At 42.5% G+C, this 21,502-nt stretch overlaps 1 protein-coding gene across 1 annotated transcript in view; it reads left to right on the top strand.

Moving 5' to 3' along the window:
• The first annotated feature begins 7,166 nt into the window (after window positions 1-7,166).
• The window catches only part of npas1 (neuronal PAS domain protein 1), a 36,601-nt gene continuing 22,265 nt past the window's right edge, over window positions 7,167-21,502 (top strand). The window contains exons 1-3 of the mRNA XM_034096754.2: window positions 7,167-7,256; window positions 16,070-16,237; window positions 17,994-18,232. Of these exons, the coding sequence (XP_033952645.1) occupies window positions 16,143-16,237; window positions 17,994-18,232 (334 nt within the window). The 5' untranslated portion in view covers window positions 7,167-7,256; window positions 16,070-16,142. The remainder of the gene's footprint in view (window positions 7,257-16,069; window positions 16,238-17,993; window positions 18,233-21,502) is intronic.

Genomic DNA, 21,502 nt, shown 5'->3' on the forward strand with positions numbered 1-21,502 from the left:
CAAACCATTAATATTCGCAGAGTGTTTCTGCTCTCCTTGTGTCGTCAGCTCACCTGGGACTGGGGAGGGCAGAGGGGGAGAGGATGGAGGAGTGCGGTGGGGGGGATATTTGTGAGTAAAAGGGAGGGGTGGGGGCAAAAGATAGAGTAATTGAGTGGGACTTCTGGAGAAGAGGGGAGCAGAAGGTACAGTAGAGGTGGTTGAGGTCCTGTGAGGGGTCGGGTGTATTGTGATGGACAATCTGGCGGGGAGGGGGGCTGAAGGCTTGGGTGTTTGGGGGGTCCACCGCTGGGACTGTGAGGTGAGGGGTGAGGGATTTTAGGGGGAAGCAGAGGGGTTTTGGTTCTAGAGTAATTGGGCCAATGGGAGGCTAATCATAAACACACACACATTAAATAACACAAAAAACACACATTCATATGCACTTTTAAGAACACACATGTACAGATTGTTATGCACAGTTACACAAATATATATTTTTTGTGATTATATATACACTTTCTTATATGTCTACCCACATGCAAATTTGAACATTCAAAAACACTAATTGCAACACACAAAACCTTAATATCCTCCAATTTGAGCCGGCAACTAATCAACATTTTAATTTTTAGTTAATTTTCTCAATTATAATTTCAGTTCAGCAAACTGTCTCGTCTGGAATATGTCAAAAATATCATTTAAATTACATTTGAGGTAATATTTAAGTGGTAACAATCCTCCTTTGAGATGCTGTGACCAGTGACTGTAGATGACAATCTTTCTCATTTTCTGTCGATCTAATAAATTATAAACTCATTGTTTCACCTCCCCTCACATTTATATGACCACACACTCTTCATTGTTCCTGTTGGCATACATGCACACACACACACACACACACACACACACACACACACACACACACACACACACACACACACACACACACACACACACACACACACACACACACACGCACACGCACACGCACACGCACACAGCGAGCTCTCCAGCCACACATACACTCAGGCATGCACAAAAGCGGACAGCAAATTAAAGTGGTAATTACTTTTAAGCCCAGAAAGGTGAAGGATTGTATGGCAGGGAGCAATGGGTCGCTGTTGAATGGAGAATAGCGGAGCAGGCAGACAGTGTGAAAGGCAGATATGCATCTCAATGAAATATGGAGGAGCATACTCAACAAAAGGCGAAATGGCTTCTTAATGGCCACATGCCCTCAAAGAATTATTGTCTGATAGATTTGGAATATTATCTACTCCTATAGCAGTTCTCTTTAAACACCCTTTTATACTCATCATTTGCGTGAGCTGCTGAGGGGACGGTGAAAAAAACGCTGTGTTCTGCCATGCTACATTTGTATAGTCTTACATACTACACTGACAGCTAGAGTATTATGGTAAGCATTTCATTTTCGACTAACAGATGTCAGGTACAAACAAGTCATTTTAATTGTTTAATTTCAACGACATCAATAGGTAAACATGATGAATAATAGCTATTATCGTGGTTACAATTCCCTCTGATTTAAGGGTATTTTAACAGGCTATCCTTGCTTTTTCTTCCTGGTATAGGTCCAACTGAATCCTACATCTTTATATGTTGCAACTTGTTGATGTCTTGTCGAGCAAGCTCCTCCTAAGAATGCTAAACTGAGTTTGAGTCAAATTGGCTGACTACATCTCCATTTGGCCTCTGGGAAAATTAAGCAATTACTCGGTGACTTTCAAGGTCAAATCCTCTCTTAACTATTCTAGACTTTGAATAATATTGAGGAAAATTGGCCCATTTAAACTTGATGATAAGAAAACATGACGTGAGTACCCAGGTGGTAAATCATTTTCCTCAGCATTCATTTTATTGTCAGTGTTATCCAAAGAAACATTATACAAAAGACAAAGGCTATATATTAATTAATTGTTTGTTGACTTTTCTTTTTCTTTGGGTCTTATGCATGTTTAGTTTACTGCTTGTTAAAATGAAATACCAATATATGTTAATCTGTGATTTAGCTTTGTCTCTTTTGGGAAGTATTTCAGCCGAGCAACTTCATTTTTCATTCACTGCACAAACACATTGTGTGTAAGCGTTAAAGAGTGTGCCAGTGTTCACCGTGTGTACTTCCCTCTGACACAGAAAGCAGTCTGTGGTAGTTCAGATCAGTAAATCTGATCGATCCTTCACATCAAACTTGTATATCTTATTACAGCTCTCAGTATTTGTTTCAGAAAATGCTAGTCATCTACTGTATGAACAATGAAAAAAGCTTTGCATGGATGTGACATAGAAAATCTTAACGCCAATTTATAGCATATATTTAAATCTCATGGTATAATGATCTTTCCAGCGTGGGTGTCAATTAAGACTGTTTTGTTAAACTGCTACTTTCAATACAAACAATGAACATTTATGCTTGATTTGTATTCATTCTTTCAATCTCATTTACATTTTGAGCCTTCAGTCAGAGATAAACTACAGTATAACTTCCGGATATCTGTCTAATCTAGTTTATACTTCTTTTCCACTACATGTTGTAAGGATATATAGTAGTTTTTACTCTTCTACACATCCTATACATAATTCATATAATTGACAATTATAGGGCACTTTACAGTTTATTGTACATACAAAACAAGTTATTATCTTCAAATATATGATGATTGTTATGTATGGAATTACCTAACAGTATTTACAGCAGTGGAAATTAGCTATAGCTCATTCAACAACAAATACATTATTAATAATTCAAAAAAGGCTCACTTCACTTTTTAAGTGTATTTAGCTAGTACTAATTATATGCTTTTACCTGAATAAGATTTTAAAAGGTGCGCTTTAGTGTACATTTGTATTGATCCTGAAGAAAAGATAATCTGAGTGTTTCTTGTATCGCTGTTCTCTTTGAACTGTGTTTTTGAAAAGGTAGTTTTTCTGTCACTATCAAACTGACCACAGCCGATAGCATGTGTAGACAGGCGGAGGAACAAGGCCAGACATGGGTGTGACTGTCTCGCTGACTGAAACAGCCGTCACACGCTACTCCACATGTACACACACAAACACACTGACTAAGGATTCTTACTCTCATTCACCCATCAATTCAATTACATTTCTCATCTATCAGGCCGGGTAACTTCTCCAGCCTGAGGTAGTAGTTGTTTTGTTACTTCCAAGAGCACCCTGAATTGTGAAGGGAACACCTGTAATACTACTCCGCGAGGCAAGCCTCCGGTAAACTAAGTCTGTGAGGGCTCAAACACACACTATATGACACACACACTCACACAGTCAGATATTCCCTGCAAGTCTCCTTCAAGGACGCCTGGGGAAGACTTGGAGGACAAAATCACACACTCCCTCTCCCAGTGTCTCAGACGTGCTGCACTTCTAATGCAGACAGAAAGCCTCCTCCAAAGAGACTAGGCACACACCAACTCTCTCCTACGCAGACACACTCTTACACTTTAAAACACAAATACCCTGAAAAACCCTTCCACCTTCCCATCCATGTGAGGGAAGCACGACACTTTGTGTCTGTGTTTTTTTCTCTTGTTGTGGCTCCCTCCTGCTCTCAGCTGTTTCAATCTGGTGTGTGTGTGTGTGTGTGTGTGTGTGTGTGTGTGTGTGTGTGTGTGTGTGTGTGTGTGTGTGTGTGTGTGTGTGTGTGTGTGTGTGTGTGTGTGTGTGTGTGTGTGTGTGTGTGTGTGTGTGTGTGTGTGTGTGTGTGTGTGTGTGTGTGTGTGTGTGTGTGTGTGTGTGTGTGTGTGTGTGTGTGTGTGTGTGTGTGTGTGTGTGTGTGTGTGTGTGTGTGTGTGTGTGTGTAGGGGGCTCACTGGGACTCTTTGACGACCTCATTCACTCCCTTCTTCTCCCCCCCGGCCGCACCATGGCCGACATGCCCAACAATGAGGCGGGAGGGTGGGAGTCGGACAAAAACACTGAATGCGTCTTCATTTGCCTGAACTTTTCACACGTCTTTTTCCTTTTGTTGCCGGCCGCCCCTTCACTACAGTGCAGCGAGCCGCTCCGCCAGTTTCCGCTGGCAAGACAGCCAACCAAAGCAGCACTTCCCCCCCCCCCCCACCTCTCTCCCCTCCTCCCCTCCTTTCCACAATGTTAAGCCCATTTTTAGCTTGACATAATCTGAAATGGTGCTTAAGTGAATTTATGTCTACCTCACTGCATTAACTTCTGCTGTTTCCTCTTTTATGTTGCTGTTTTTTTGCAGTAGGCGCAGCGATTGGAGGGAGGAAGAGGGAGGGAGAGATTTGAAACTCAGACCACGGAGTAGACAGCCTATCAGTATTCAGTAGAGAAAGTGAGTGATGGAGGGAGAGAGACGGAGAGAGAGAGAGAGAAAAAGGAGGAGGGGTGATGTATCAATATTCTGAGTAGTGTTTGAGGGCAAGGGGAACGAACAGAGGAGAGGGGGAAGGAGGGAGGGAGATTGGTGGGAGAGAGAGTACTTGAGTGAGTCTCTGAGTGTGATTATTTGTTCACATATACGCTCGTGTGTGTGTGTGTGTGTGTGTGTGTGTGTGTGTGTGTGTGGTGTGTGTGTGTGTGTGTGTGTGTGTGTGTGTGTGTGTGTGTGTGTGTGTGTGTGTGTGTGTGTGTGTGTGTGTGTGTGTGTGTGTGTGTGTGTGTGTGTGTGTGTGTGTGTGAGCACATGTTGACTATAGGTTGTACATGCAGTACATACATACTTTATAGACTTCTTTGGAGATGGTACACAGCAGAATTCAAACGTCTATTAGCAGATTCCATGTTACATTTAGACCATTCATTTGACACTCCCACCGCCATCACTGAGAGAGGCCAAACATTTTTTAATTCTTAAGTAAGGGCAGCACCCAGAAGATTTTGCCTCCGACAGCCTCATCTCATTATCCAATGTTTTTCCTTACAATCGAAAGACAGCAGCTCATCTATTAATATCATAATATTTCTAAATGTTTTCGATATGTTTGCAACAAGCAGTGGGAGGTTCTATGGTTTCTTTAGATGAGGAGAAACCTTTGACAATATCAAATTGCTAGGCCCCAATTCCCAGCAGCATGTTTAGACTAAAATCTCAGCCTTTTACAACCGAACTAAGATGATCTTAGCCTTAAAGGTGCCCTGCGGAGTTTTCTTACAAACAATCATAAGTGAGAACACATTGTATCCCTGAAGTAAGTTCTGACAATTGTGTTGAAAATGTATTTCCTTCCTTGAAGTATTTTAAATTCTGCATTGTTTACATTTACTAGCTCAGTCGTCTTCCTTGCCTTTGTTGGGGCATTACTGCATATCTGAGAAAGTGTTACAAACAAAACAACCCATTAGTAAAAAAACCTCCAAAGCGTTTTTAGAGGTGAACATCTCTGCAGGGTGCTTTAGGGAAAAGGTGTTTCTTTCTTTATCTTGGTGTATTTGATTTAAACAGTACGTTTATTAAGTTGTTTGAGGTCCTTCACATAAATCAGATGGCAGTGATGAACGAACAAAGTGACAATCTAGTTGTTAGCAGTGTTTATAACTTGTCTTTCGTTCTTAGAAACAAAGGCAGATGTAGTGTGATTAATATAATGCATGGGTAGGACAACGCATGTTATAACTATGACCCAAGAGCCCACTAGTCACATCACATTCCCCACATGGCAGCCAAACAATTACCCTCCTCTCATAAGTATCTGTTGTGCCTTAACCTAACCAAACCTTAACATTAGTGGTGACAGAGTAGATGGGTTTAAAGGCACTGCAATTCACCGTGTTTTTATGGATGATCAATTGAACCTTAAAAAGATAACAAAACGGTTTATAAGAGTTATGACTGTTAAGTGCAGTACTAGTGACTGACTAACCTCAGACTTTGTTTGTTTTTTCAGTGGAACTGAGTATTTTTGATGAAAATGAAAGGCTACCCAAAAGGGTACAACTTTTATATTTAAAACATGTTTTTTTGTTTAAGGGTAGGATAGGGTAAGTCTCCAGGAATGTCCTTGGTGTCCTCCTTACTGACGTACGTGTATGTGTGTGTGTGTGTGTGCGTGTGTGTGTGTGTGTGTGTGTGTGTGGTGTGTGTGTGTGTGTGTGTGTGTGTGTGTGTGTGTGTGTGTGTGTTTGCACGGGACAGGAGTCACAGTTTACAATGCGTGTGGATGTGATGGAATCTCCCACTTGTTTCAGTCATCCCCTCTCTCTCTCTCTCTCTCTCTCTCTCTCTCTCTCTCTCTCTCTCTCTCTCTCTCAGTCTTTTACTCCGGCTGCTAATAAGCATTTGAAAGGCAGCTTTGACAGTGAGAAAGAAAGTGAGGGGGGGCACAGGGAGGTGGGGGTAAACGAAAGCATGAGACACAGTGAGTTAGGGAGCGAGAGCCAGAGAGAGACTGAGGCGAGGGGCTGTACAAGCATGCCTTTTATATTTACTAGTGACTGAGAGAGAGAGGGAGAGGGAGAGCGCAGCTGAAGGCAGAGACAACTGGTGTGCACGGCTTTCCCAAGAGGAAATGAAAAGAAAGAAGCTCAGCAAGGAGAGTGAATGAGTGAGCGGGAGAGAGGAGGGGTGGGGAGGGAGGGAGCATGCCGGCTGGAGAGAGAGAGCCGTAGTGAGGGGAGAGAGAGCGAGAAAGAGATTCTCACACTGGCTGTGTCTCCTAATCCGAGTCCATCTCCAAGAAGCAGCGGAGCAGAGTGTTGGTGAAGTGAGTCTGAGAGCCAGGGAGAGCTACACCAGCTAGCTCCACACACACACACACACACAACACACACCCAACACACACACACACACACACACCACACACACACACACACAACACACACACACACACACACACACACACACACACACACACACAACACCACACACACACACACACACACACACACACACACACACACACACACACACACACACACACACACACACACACACTCTCTCTCTCTCTTGCAACGGGAGTCCGAGATGTGTCCGGCTGCACGGCCACCTCCTTTGTGAAAGTGAGGGGATTGACGCTGCCCCCGTCCCAGCCCCCTTGGCTCACACACACAGTGTTTGTTTGCTGTGTTTAAGCTCGAGGTGCTGGTGGAGGTGCTGGTGTGGTGGGGGGGCACCGCCAGGGCAGAGCAGGGGCTCCGGAGGGGAGAAGAAAAAGAAGAAAAAGAAGAAGAAGAAGAAGAAGAGGAGGAGGAGGAGGAGGAGGAGGAGGAGGAGGAGGGAGACAGACAAAGTGGATCAGATCAACAGCAGCACACTGAATGCTGGAAATGCCCGTCAGGTGAGTAGATAATGGATCTAACAACTTACGGTCATCATACACATACACACATGCATGAGTGTACAGGACACACACTTTCTCACTCTCTTGCTTGGTAATCTCACACACACGCTGGACACGCGCATATGTACGCATAGTCATAAAGTTGTCATCCTTTATCTGATTTTTGCTGTCAGCTCAGCAAATCTAGTGATATTTTAAATCTCAGTGTCGATGGAACCGTGTGGAAGACCGTTCTGTTGTAACTTTGTTTGAATTTAAACCTTGAGTCGTTTTTTCCTTTTTCTCTGTGATAAGATATCAGCATGCAGCGCTGATAACTTTTTGCTGAGTCTTATAATGGACAGAATAGAAATTTTGCACAATTATTGCATTTATTCAACAAAATTGGCACAATAGTAAAAAGTCATTTTTTCTTATAAAATAAAAACAAAAAACGAGGAGCTTTGTTTTAAATGGATCAGTCCTACCTCTTTTTGTGACTTGAATGTAATAAGCATAAAAGCAAAATTGTTATAGTTAATGAACATTAATGTTTAACTTGTTTACCTAATTAGACTACATGTTGTTTTCTTCTTTAAAGAACCAGTCTTGCTTTTACACAAAGTATTAGATCCAAACATTTTAGCTGCAAATATTCCCATCTTTGCTTTTTCAGAAAGGACAAATAAATATGTTAATTTTGGCTCTTTTCTAAATGACGGCATTATTAATGACGCACCACTTTCTGATAAATGGTGTGTATTTGTGTGTGTTTGCATGTGTGGTGTAGTTTGAGATATGGAGGCAGAGTGAGAGCCTGCGTGTCCGTCTCCACCTGCAGAGGCAGAATTGGTCACAGTTTACTGGCTTGGTAACATTCGGTGCCTTCAGGGTGTTTGCAGCAGGTGGTCCAAATTGACAGAATGACTGTGACAAACACATAGTGTTCTTACTGCTTTAAAGTACATAACATCTCAACATCTCATAGGATTTCTGCTTTTCTTTTGTCTAATTTGTAGATATTGTGGTCCGGCTTGTCACTTGTGGTTCGTCAGAATAGATGAACAGTTACTTAAAAAAGGAGAAAATGTGGGTGCAAATTAAGAGGTAATTTGCAAATATGTAAATATTTTTGTTCCATATGTTTCTCGAAAATCTGTGCTATAATTATTGCTGTGTTTTGGGCACTTTCAGCAGCATCATTTGCACACACACCTGCTGAGATAGCAGGTGCTTCAGATACACCCAAACCAAATAGCTACCTGCAGTACCGACTCAGTCTTTTTTACACGTCAACCTGATTCTATTAGTAAAAAGTGTTACTGTCTATACTTTTGTGTAATTCAACAGTTTTTTAGTAATTTCATTTCTTTTTAGATCTTATTTTATTTGTATTTTATTTATCCTAAACCGTCGGCATTGCTTCAATAAAGATTGCATTCAGAAGCAACTTACATAGCAGCAGTGACACGAAAACAGGCTCCTCCCGTGTCATCAAATGTCCGTGGTACAGTTCCTACCCGGCCCACTGAGCCTCTCCATCCGTTCCAGGTCCTGCATGTGCAGCGCGCTTTGGTCGTGACCCACGGTTAGGCCTTTTTATTGGACCCAGACGTGGGTTTCTTCTTCAGCTTTTGGGGTTTAAGGAGCTGTGGTCTGTGCCAGCAGGCGGCTGTGTGACAGAGCCTGACTTGGATTACTTTTGGAAATTGAGAATGTCGGCAAAAAAGTTTCCCCGTTTGAAGGCGGCAGACAAAACCAAGTTGAATGAATTTACAGTAATAAAAGGTAGTATAAAATACTTTTATATTGCTGCCCGTCACAGATGTGCGCTGATGTGTGTTTCTGATTATGCTGTTATTTTAACATCTGGTTTTATTTACTAGTAGGTTATTTTTCTGTATCAATTGTTGCATGAGTAATGCTCCCATGAGAGTACATTAATATCAGTAATGTGTAAATGGTTGGTAGACAGAAGCAGTCACTTTTCCTCACTCATTGACAAGTTCTCAGGTCGACAAACTCCTCACATCTCCCTCCCTCCCTTCTTCTCTTCTTCTCTTGATATGTGTGTCTCTCTCTGTTGCTCTCTTGCACACACACTAAGGTGGTCAGTGTCTGGCGTATTGACAGACAGCCGCTCACACACGTCTTTCTCTGGCCGTGCGTGTGCGTGTGTGCGTGTGAGGAGTGTTGACAGACAGTGTGTGGGTCTGTGACAGAGGGTGTCAGCGCGGTGTCAGGGAGACGTGTTTAGTGTCACACTCTGCTGACCTGATCTCCGGTCGGACTGTCCACTCCGGCCCCGCTGTGGCTCCTTACATAACCCCCGCTGTCATTCACACGCCGGCCTGAAGGGATCCTCCAGGCTGCGTGCACGCACTCACACACCCACGCAGTCACTTTGTGGCGTGCACGTGATGTATAGGCATCCACACTCAGTCACTTTCCCTCTAAATCGAAAAATCAGGTGCAAGACTTCCTCACATCGACTCTTTATTCTTCTCCTCCTCTGTAATGTATGCCATGACCTAAAGCAGAAGTTACACAAATGAACAGTATGTGTGGAAATAGTCAAAGTGTCAAGCTTTGAGTATTTTTTGGAGAATAAAGTATGCGGCCAGCGTGTATCCTTGTTTTTCCCCAGTGAGCTTCAAGACACCTACACATTTTCTACAACTTTTATGAAGAGTTTGACTCTGCTCTGAACTCTGACATTTGCACCATGCTAATTAGTGTGTGTGTGTGTGTGTGTGTGTGTGTGTGTGTGTGTGTGTGTGTGTGTGTGTGGTGTGTGTGTGTGTGTGTGTGTGTGTGTGTGTGTGTGTGTGTGGTGTGTGTGTGTTGTGTGTGTGTGTGTGTGTGTGTGTGTGTGTGTGTGTGTGTGTGTGTGTGTGTGTGTGTGTGTGTGTGTGTGTGTGTGTGTGTGTGTGTGTGTGTGTGTGTGTGTGTGACCCTGTGTGCTGTGCTTTGGCCTGTGGTTATGTGGAGGTCAGTGCTGATGTGGTCTCTGCCTGCGGGAGTGGATTTACCATCCTCTGCCTTATAGAGACCTGCATCCACTTAGCTGACTCTTCTGCAGTCAGAGGGAGAAGTTTCTGCCTTCCTTTTACTCTTTTTCTTTGTTCACCACTATTTTTGGGAACACTGTATACGAGTATTATCAGTATTCTCCGTACATACCACCACATCCGAGTTCTTTTGGTGAAAGCACTCAAAAAAAGAAGCTTTTATCAGTGACTTTCCTCTAAGTCCTGTTTTAGTCACCTTTAGCCTCTGCCTTACATGGAGATCGGATATTTAACCTCAGGATAGATTGCAGTGCACTACATTTTATTTAGATTCTTAAAGTAATCTACTGTAAGATGTTTTAGTTGCTATGGTAGAAGTTGTAGCTCTTCATATTGTAGTTTAAAGTATTCCCTATTATGCTATAACTCCTACTGTTGATTCTGCATCTCTATTTTCCTTTTTGAGTCAGCGGTAAACTATATAAGATATTGGGAAATCACTTGTATTGCGTATTATTTAAATTACTTGACTGTTATTTTTAGTTTGTTTTATAGATGTGCTCCCTCCAAAAGCGACAAGAGCGGCATTTATGGTAAACAAAATATAATTGATGGGATAAAGCATGCACCCTTCTTGAAGTTATTATACTCTGTGTGCTGTCAAATCTTTTTTTACCTATTTTCAATATTGAAAGTGGAATACATCCAGTGTGGAAGAAAACCACTGGAGAGCACTCTAAGAGAAAAGGGACTTTTCCTGATAAATATTTGGGAATCTTTTCACAGATACGATCAGCGTCCTGTTTCTTAGAGCCCATGGGAAGTGGAACATTTCTTTGGTGTATATACTGTAGGCTGAGGTAGATGGTTATTATGACAGGCACGGATTGAATTCTGCATAGCTCCACACCCGTGAGGAGTGGACATCAAAGCAACGCTCACCAAAGCCCTCTGTAATAAAAGAGGAGAAGGATATTGATTACCAAGGGTGAACATTAGCAAATCTCTTTCTCCCTCCTTTTTTTCATCTATGTCTTTATCTGTCCATCATTTCTCTCCCTCTCTCACCATCAGATTTGCCTCCCTCTGCCTCAACTTATGCTCTCTCCCTCCCCCATCCGCCCTCCACCCACCCCTCTCCCCCTCTCTAATCATTTATTTATTGCTGATCTCTTTATTCTCCATTCTTACAGTTTAAGGGACGGTCCACACTGTGGCTGTCGGACGCTCCTACGCTCGCACAGGCTGTTATCATCATTCCTTTACACCCTTTGCCGAACCCTCCTCTTCCTCCTCATCACCGCGGAGATACCTGGGGGCGGGCGGGGTCACTCTGGTCCAATCTAACGCTGTATTGATTCCATTAGATAATTAATGACCCGGGCAAGGGCCAGGGAGGAGCAAAGAGGGGGTGAGGATGATGGGAGAGGTGAAGGGAGTGGAGGAGGGAGAGGGGGAGAAGGCAGGGACACCAAGGCCCTTGAGAGTTAGAGAGAACCTTGGGTTGGGAATGATCCAGAGTAGTCAAGGTCAACCGCAGCCGGCACTCCGATACGGAAGCAGAATGCCGAGCGAGTCAGAATATGGAATACTGATAGAAAGAGAGAGGGGGGGGCCGTGGGGGCCTTCATGTCCAGCAGCTGTCGATTGATCAGCGGCTGAAAAATTGTGCATTAAAAAGTCTTTTGACTTCCAAATCCTGAGGTCCAACCAGGGCCGTAATGCATGATAAGTAGTATTCAGCCCTCCAAGCAGAATACCAAACGTCATCTCCCTGGATGCATCAGACACTCATTTACAACTACTCAACAACATGAAAGGCCAAGATAGAAAACTAGCTACATCAAATATTCTGTCCGTGTTATTTCAAACCATGTTTTCTACATTTTCCATGAAATCGAACGTTCTCAGTTTGATGACATATTATTCACAGGAATAACTTACATCGCTGTTGGATTTGTTCTCCACTTTTACCTTTAGATAGAGTAAAGACTGGTGGGGGTTGGAAGGAGAGAAAGAGCTGTCTCCAAACTGTTATCAGAGGCGCTATCACTTGATTGAACACTGAAAAAGGACCTGAGTGACTGCTTTATACAGCTTTGTTGTAAGGTGGAAGCTGATGCAAGATTTTCCAGCTGCACCAAACGTTCTTAACCATCCAAATCTGCTCTCACCTAGCAATTCTTTGTGAGAAATGCTACTTGATTGTGTATTGGAGGTGTGGCCGATTGATTATTATTAGCATAGATTAAATATCAGATATCTCCTTCTCCATGAGGCATTAACAGTGCCTTAAGGCTTATTGCAAATGATGACAATATTATTCTATCACTTGAGAAGCCTATGACAGTTTCAAGTATGGGTCCCAAGCATGAAGTTAGTTTCAATTAGTGACGCGTTATAATTATCAGGAGCGAAATTATTCAAAATGATTTGGCCCAAAGGACATTATGATATTAAATACGAAACAATTCCCACTGTATTTCTTCACACTGTTAACTGAAAGACAAAGTGATATATGTTTGATATTCTTAAAATGACATTGTTAGATTTTTCTCAGATCAGTTATGCCTTAAAATGTGTCAAAATTCAGAAAAATCTTCCTTACTGAGACAAGTGTCTCACCTTCCCTCTGTTTTAAACTGAACATTGCGAAGGCCCCGCCCTGCTCTTCACCTCTGTATGATGGCAGTGTGCATATGGTCTCCAGTGGGCCATGAGAGCTCCTCTGCCTCCACATTCTCAGTCTTGGCCAGCCTCTCTATGAGCCCCAGGGGTTGGGGAGATGAGGCATAAAACAACCATGTCTCTACCTAGGGGAGCTGGTGGCATGGCACTGAGGCTATTGTCTGTCTGCGTGCTGTTTGACTTAAATGTGTTCATTTGCCTGATGCCCCTGACTCCCTACGGGGAGGGGCGGCACGCGGAGAGGAGGGGCATGCTAACGAACCTCTGACAGCTGGAGGCCCTAATTAAACGTCCCTGCTGAAAATAGAGTGAGAGCCAAGCATGCAGCCAGAGAAAATCGCACGGCAAACAGCGACTGCGAGCGCTCGCCGCAGTGCCCTCCGTTCTGTTGCTGCTGAGACCGTGCCAAGAGAGCACGGCTCTATAGGGTAGGGGTCTCAAGCACACACTCTTATACACACAACATACACCACACATATGAATATGTAGCACTGCAGTAACACATTGCAAACACCTGCGGTCACACTTGATACAGGTTGATCCCTCCAGCTGTGGGCGCTGTATATTTTTACAGAAGTGCTTTCAAAAGTCACACTTTCCTTTCTCTATACATATTTCCCACTGTGCCGTTACAGAATCAGTCGACTCAGCTCTATTGAGCGAATTGTTTCACACTGTCTAGATGACACTTCTGAAATTCAGCCTGTTGTGCTGCTAGCTAGCCGGAGCATTAGCAGTCAAAGTGGCGGGGTCCATTTGGGTGAGTGCATTAATGGGCCGCCCAACCTGCGACAAGGTTATGAGGTTGATTGAATAATTACTGTGGAGGACCCTGTCCATTACGCCCCTGTGTCTGCCCAGATAGAGGGAGACGCAGAGAGAGATGCAGAGATAGTTTGAGACCGAACGATGTAGGGAGAGATTAGATAAGCAGATAGGGTCAATTAAGAGATAACCATTAAGGTATGGAACGAGAAAAAGGCTGTGCATGTGTGTGGGTTTGTAAGGCAGTGACAATTGAAGAGTAAATTGTTTCCTGCCTTGTTTCTCCCTTTGATCTCTCCGTTGGACTATATGCAGCCTAATTTGGCTTGTAGTGCATTTATCCAGGTGAGATAGAGAAGGTGACAAAGGTGAAGTTGTTAGACAGAGGTGAGCTGCCCTCTCCTCGACCCTGTCTTCTCTTCAGCAGACTCTCTGAAAAGAGGACTGTCAATGATGCGGGCTGCAAGCTTGAGAGGAAAAGGTATAGGTTTCCTATAGTTGAGTGAAGCCTTAGTGTTAAACATAAACCTTGGACAACATATTCTGTCAATGAGAGGACCATGGGAAGAGGTTAAATGTAAGGCTGGAATATTAACTAGATTGATCATGTATCTTACTGACTTAAGTGCACAATCAATGTTTAAGTAAATCATCCGAATCCCATATAATACAACTTTAAAGAGCTACAACAACCTCTGATGTCTGGACATATATTAATCAACAACAGAGCAACCGTTTCAAAAGTCCAGAGTCTTTAATTAAGCCTCATGTAAATAATAAAATACTGGTGTTTTTTTGCCGAGAAATTATATTTATCTATGACCGATTCTTTTTTATTTAGATTTTACTTTATTCATTGCCCTGCCCCAGATTTTGTTTTATGATTAAATACTTTTCAAACTGATTTGGCTTGCAATTGTTAAAATGCTATCATGTAAAACTAAGATGGTGAACATGCTATATATTATACCTGCTAAGCATCAGCATGTTGTCATTGTGAGCATGTTTGCATTTTGCAATAAGCTGTCAGGTCTAAGCATCACTTCGTCTAACAGCCACACTGAGTTGCTAAGCAAAGCTGGAGACTCGTAGTGTAGTTTAGTGAGCATTGAGTACACTTTAAAGATCCGTTGATGCATGTTTTCTGATCAAATGTTTAATTCTGGAAAGAGATATTGGCAGGAAGATATTCATATTATAAACTCTTTGTCAGTTCCCATTGAGGCCAAACTTTTCCGCCTTAACTTCTGAAGATAATTGAATGACCCAATGTCTCCTTTCAACAACTATTCTGTCTGTGTCAAATCCCTCATTGACTCTGCTGCCTTTGAAATTGATCTAAGAAGTTTTCATGCATACATTTAATGTTTGCTGTTTTAGCTCAGATTTGTGAAATGATATCTGCCGAACCTGCGTAGCTTCTGCTGACCCCTCTTAGCCAAGGTCAGCATAGCCATGCTCAAACTCTGGACATAATCCATTTTCTACTGCCCCAGCAAAGCTCTGCTGACTTGATTGTGCTGACCCAGGCGGGCCAAAGAAAGAATGAGTTAAAGAGTGAGAGGCAACTAGAGAGAGAGAGAGGGCATCTCAGGCCCAAGGGCATGACACTGCGGTGCTCGGGGCCACGCTAGCCCTTTAAATGTCAACACAGCACAGAGGAGAGGGAGGGAGAGAAACGGGTGAGGAGCAGCGCTCTGTTTGAGAACAGGGAGGAATATTGGCAACTTCCACTACAGGAGGGTAGTGCTGGAGGCTGGCAGGAGGCGGCCGTATGTGTGGAGGAGTATTCAGTGCTTTGTCTGTGGAGATGTTTGCTTCAACTTCCACTGCAGACAGGTTTAAATCCTCTCTCAGGGATAAGAGGAGATCTGGTGACTTTCATTTTAATTGTGACCTAATAGGAGGATCATGTTTTGTCTAATGTCTATTACCGTGGGAACAGTCTCTGACCTTTATGTGGGGAAGTACAGTACCTAATTGCTCTCTCTCAACCTCACCGCCTTCTTATTTCTTTATTTTTCTCTGTCTCTGATAGATGAATTAAGAAATCATAGGATGGGTTTTCATCCACGCATTTCAATGCAAATTGTGTTCTTTCAAATGTAAAGCCCTTAATGGAAAGGAGATAACATTTCATAATGTTTTTGTTATTGAAAAAAGGCATAAGCTCACACCAAATTAAAAAAGTATTATGTCGTTAGTACATTTTGCTGGAAACATGTTTGATTATCAAAATGCCCCTTTAAACGTGTTATCATCAAAATGCCGTGTGCTGCCCTTTTACTGTTTTATGGCCATTATTAGTGATCAGTCACCAACACCTTTTCCTAACTTCTTTTTGTGTGTTTCTCCTCTGCTATCCAGGTCTGAGTCCGTCACTTCCTCAACCAATCAGAGCCTTCGATAACAGCGGCGTCGGCACTTGATTGGGAGAAGGATGGCAACCATGCCGTTTGTCAGCGAGGGGAAGTGTGTGAGTGTGGAGTGGGATTTCCTACAAGGACTACTGGCCAAGCCTCCCACCCTTCCCTGGTGAGACAGGACACACACACACACACACACACACACACACACACACACACACACACACACACACACACACTCACACTCACACTCACACTCTCACACACACACTCTCACACACACACTCACACACCCTGGCTGATACTGTATAAGCCTGCGTGCATGGCGATGAATTAATCTCCGCAAGGTGAAATCCATGCATTAACACTCTTGCTCACACTGACAGCCTGAAGAAGAATTTCAATGAAACACAATCCAGAAGACATAAGTCTGATCTCCTCAGTGCTACACATAACCTGTATTGTTGCCCACCTGCCAATCCTGTCAGTGCTGTGAATCCCCTCCCCTTAGTGGGAGATTAAGTATATTTGGCTGGAATTATTAATGGGCAGTCATTTACAGGCGGATATAAAAACTAAGCAGAATCAATGTGTGTATTGATTGTTCTCGGTGGCTGGGGTCGAGGCAGTATAATAATGAGATGTTACAGAGGGCTAGCAGCATGTGTCCACAACACACACACACACACACACACACACACACACACACACACACACACACACACACACACACACACACACACACACACACACACACACACACACACACACACACACACACACACACAGAAACACACACTGTTTTCACTTATTAGGAAATAGCAGGGAGAAACACAACAGCTGTGTCAGCTGATTAAGATATAAACATGTACACACACTATGTACATCCCTTTTCTTTGTTCTTTTTTTTCTTTCACACGCATGCACACACACACACACACACACACACACACACACACACACACACACACACACACACACACACACACACACACACACACACACACACACACACACACCACTGGTGGTCTTTCTTAGGATGAGAATCAACAACACAGACATGAGGGAGAAAGAGTGGTTCTTCTTTCTCCTCTAGATCTCATTCTCACTCTCTCTCAAATGCACACACACACACACACACACACACACACACACACACACACACACACACACACACACACACACACACACACACACACACACACACACACACACACACACACACACACACACACACACACACACACACACACACACACACACACACACACACACACACACACACACACACACACACACTTTATTCCAGCGCAGCACCGGCACAAATTGTGAAGTGGCTGTGACAACATAATTCCACCACTCAGGCCCCATTGAAGAGAGTCAATACCCAATCAGAGAGACAGGCTACCTGAGCCCCGGCCCCCCTCTGTCACTCTGCCCCTCCCTCTCCTATTGATCCCTCAATCACGGCTTCAGCTCACTAGCCCGGGACCAGATGAGAGAGAGAGGGTGAGAGCGGGGGGTTTGAGGGAGAAAGGGGTGAAGAGGGAAAAATATACAGCGAGAGATCGTGTGTGTGTTCACATATGGATTGTGTTGCAAATTGTGTTGCAAAAGGACTTTTCCCTGCCATATATAGAAGAAGGTGATCTGGCGGTAATTACCAGGCCAATCTGCAAGAGAGATTATTTCACTTGAATTGCAAGAGCCATTACTTTATACGTACTGTATTTATGAAATGAGTTTTCTGGATTGATGGTCAGGTGATTTAAACAGAGCATGAATCCATCAACAGGTGGTCAGTACTAGTTTCTCCCTCTACAGTGCTGATCCAGAGTATTTTCTCTGTCCTTCTCTTCTTTTCTCTCCACCCTTTGTTCATATATTTCTTCCATTAACACACCTTCCTCTTGTTCACCTCTCAGTCTCCAGAACTTGCGTAAAGAGAAGTCTCGCAATGCGGCTCGTTCGCGGCGGGGGAAGGAGAATTTTGAGTTCTTCGAGCTGGCCAAGATGCTGCCTCTGCCCGGGGCGATCACCAGCCAGCTGGACAAGGCCTCGGTCATCCGGCTGACCATCAGCTACCTGCACATGCGCACATTTGCCAACCAGGGAGACCCGCCCTGGATCTCTCGGATGGACGGAGACATAAACTGCAGCAAAGGTGAGCGAATGGGGAAAGTAAGACCACTGTAAAGCAATACTGCAAAGAAAACTGCATGTAATTGCATTGGAACCAAAGAAAACATGTCTTATTGAACAACTTTTTTAAAGATGGTGTTTAGAAAAATGGTGTCTGCACTTGACACTTGTTTGTTTCTTGCTTTACATTGACTTTGACTGCAGTCATGCGGCCCCTACATTGAGCTCTGTCTAAACTATATGATGAAATATATGTTAGGCGACGGGTCGTAGCTACTGCTTAGGTCACTGAGGTTATGTCCTTGTTACATTACTTGAGAATTTGAGGCTTTAGCAACCTAGGAAGTTAGCATTCTACATTTGATTGACTTGCATATAAATCAAAAATAATAAAATATATTCAGCCTTTTCTCTGGGTGAGGGAGACATGGACTTATCGCCAAAGTATTTAAAAAAAAAATGTTGCTACTGAAAATTATTTGTCAAATATTTAAACCTTTAATTGACTTTGCAAATGGCTGTAAGTAAGTAGGTAAATGAAACACAACTCTAATTGATCACTTTCAGCTCAGGTTTTACACAGTTCAGCACAGTAGTATAGGCAGAAATGTACTTTAGGGCGGGCCTGTATAAAATAGGGTGGGCCAGCTTTTTCCAGGGGGAAAAATGACTTTAAAGTGGGCCTGGCCTATAATAATAATAATATATAATAATGCCCATTGCCAAGCATCGTTGTAGAATAATGGTCGAAGACTTGACTGATGATATGAATTTATTGAAATCTCCAATATCAACGTAAGAGCTATAAAGACACAAAAATAACACATACATTTAGGCTCCATTCGTATTAGAATCACTTTAGCATACTACCAAAAGTGAACTGTAAACAGACAGCAACGCTACAAAACAGCATACAAACGAATTAGGACAAAACCTACATTTTTATATTACAGTTAATACCAACCTTGTGCCTCTTCGGGGGTGCTAAACTTAACATAAACTTTATCCTTTACTTTCTCCGTCTTTATATGTTGATTAATCTCCGCTCCTTTTCTCCATTTGGATATTCTCAATGGTTGAATACATTTTTTTATAATAATAATAAAAAAAAAAAAAATGTACACCCAAGCTTTCTCAGCTTTCTCAGCTTTTTTACCCAATTAGTAAACTGGGTGGGCCTGGGACACCCTATGGTGGCTACGCCACTGGTTCAGCCTCTAATAAAATTATAAAGCAGAGATAAATACGCTGATGTTTTTTGATAATTGACACAAACCACTGAAAGTGTCCATCACAAGCCTGTAAACATATATGTTCGTATAATCATACAAAGACTTCCCATAGGCTACTGTGGGTTTGAATTCATGTGTTGCGTGTGAGTTTGTGTGTGTTGGATAGAGGATAAACAAAGAGGGAGGAAACTATTTGTGTGATTTGTAATTACGGAAATTAACTATATAACGAGGACAGTGTAATTATACAGCCCGTCTAATTGCTACTATTACTGAGGGGAAACGATGCAGCTACAGTACAATTAGAGGTTTGTGTGTGTGTGTGTTCATGCCTGTTCTTGTCTAATTTGAGGAAATATGAGCAAAAAACATGTGGCTTGATGTACCACACAATCCTGTTAAGAATAATGGCTTGATATATATATATATATATATATATGAGTTGGGATGGTATTACCAAAACAAAAGTCCTTTTTTTAACAGACTACCCAGGTTTAAACTTGTGGTGGAGAGTTTGAAATACATGGTATTTACCAGATAGGGATTCTGTAGCGTAACATAAATTAAAAGTCAGAATATAGGCTACTTGGATTTCGACCAACATTTTTTAATCTTTCCTCTGTAAGCCATTCCAGTATGACCGCAGCTGTCGTGCACATGACCCCGAAACGGATAGGGAATTCAGCCACATTAGTTTTTATTATTCACACATTTAAAAATGTCTGAATTGAAAAGTACACATGCACTGTATTGATTTCTTTGCCAGGATCAAGTAAGGTAAATAGATTGTTTGCTTAATGCAAATATGACAAAATTTAATGTGTAGTATTAGTATACTTTAAAGGTGGGGTAGGTAATTTTGGAGAAACCAGCAGTGCGTGTATTTGAAAATACACAGCCGGAAAACAAATCTGCCACTTCCTTACAGAGCCCCTCCTCCAACACACATGAACGCACATGACCAATGAGGGCACGAGATAAGTTTGTGCACAGATGGAAGGCTGACAGGCAGGTAGGCCATCCAGTTATTTTAGCCGGGCCGGCTAAAATGATTGGTCGTGCTTTTTACAGTACTACGGCTTCCACAGATGACATTTTTTTATGGATTTTTTGTCAAAGCACTTAAGATATTCATTGCTATCGGGATGTTAAGAGCATTCCATGTAATATAACAAAAAGTGTACCTCGAGCCGGTTTCTCAAACTTACCTACCCCACCTTTAAGTACAAAGTACACAATTAGTAGTTAAAATGGACCTGAGACAAAGTAAAACAAATCTCCTTAAGCTTTTGGTTTTTACATAATTTTTTTAATATTTGGCATTTTTGAATATTCAGTGCTCCTTTCTGATTTCAGTCTTTGCTTAGCAATGATTGGGGTTTAATATCCAGCTATACATATCTGACCATTATAAGCAAGACCTCACTGTAAACCAAGAGCGTTTTTATATTGTATAACATTAACACGGTGAGCCCTGATCTTTAGCCACAGTATTTGAAAATATACATCATTAAGGGAGAATTCATTGAGATCCATCAATATTTAATTATCCATGCAGCACTGCACAATCTGGATGTTGGAGTGATATCTATGCACTATCACACGTACGGACAGCCGCGGCCTTGACTGGGCTCTGCAAGTAGTGAATTGTTTTGCCTTGGTTTTCCACGCTTTGCTTTGGCCTTGATATAAAATATCTGTTTAGTAAAGAAGGTGTGCAGGTAGCCGTGCTGTCCTGTTTGTGCTAGAAAGACAATTGTGAGTTATGCTGCTTACACTACAATGACAAACACCTCTGGTACAAATGTGAACCATAACTGTAAATATATAGATTCCTGCAGCAGCCACGAGAAGGTCAAGGAAAATTGTGAGGTACTTGAAAAACACAACACATCGCTGCTCAGCTACAATAGCTATTACCGTCTGAATTATCCTCAACATTTCTTCCACTCGAGCGAGATCTGATATCTTGAGTATTTTATGAAATGTTTGGTGATTTTTACAAGCAGGTGACACAGTCTCAGCGATGCCGAGGCTGAAAAATGCCATGCTAATTTGGA

This window comes from Pseudochaenichthys georgianus, chromosome 13 (assembly GCF_902827115.2).
Source record: "Pseudochaenichthys georgianus chromosome 13, fPseGeo1.2, whole genome shotgun sequence".
Lineage (NCBI taxonomy): Eukaryota > Metazoa > Chordata > Actinopteri > Perciformes > Channichthyidae > Pseudochaenichthys > Pseudochaenichthys georgianus.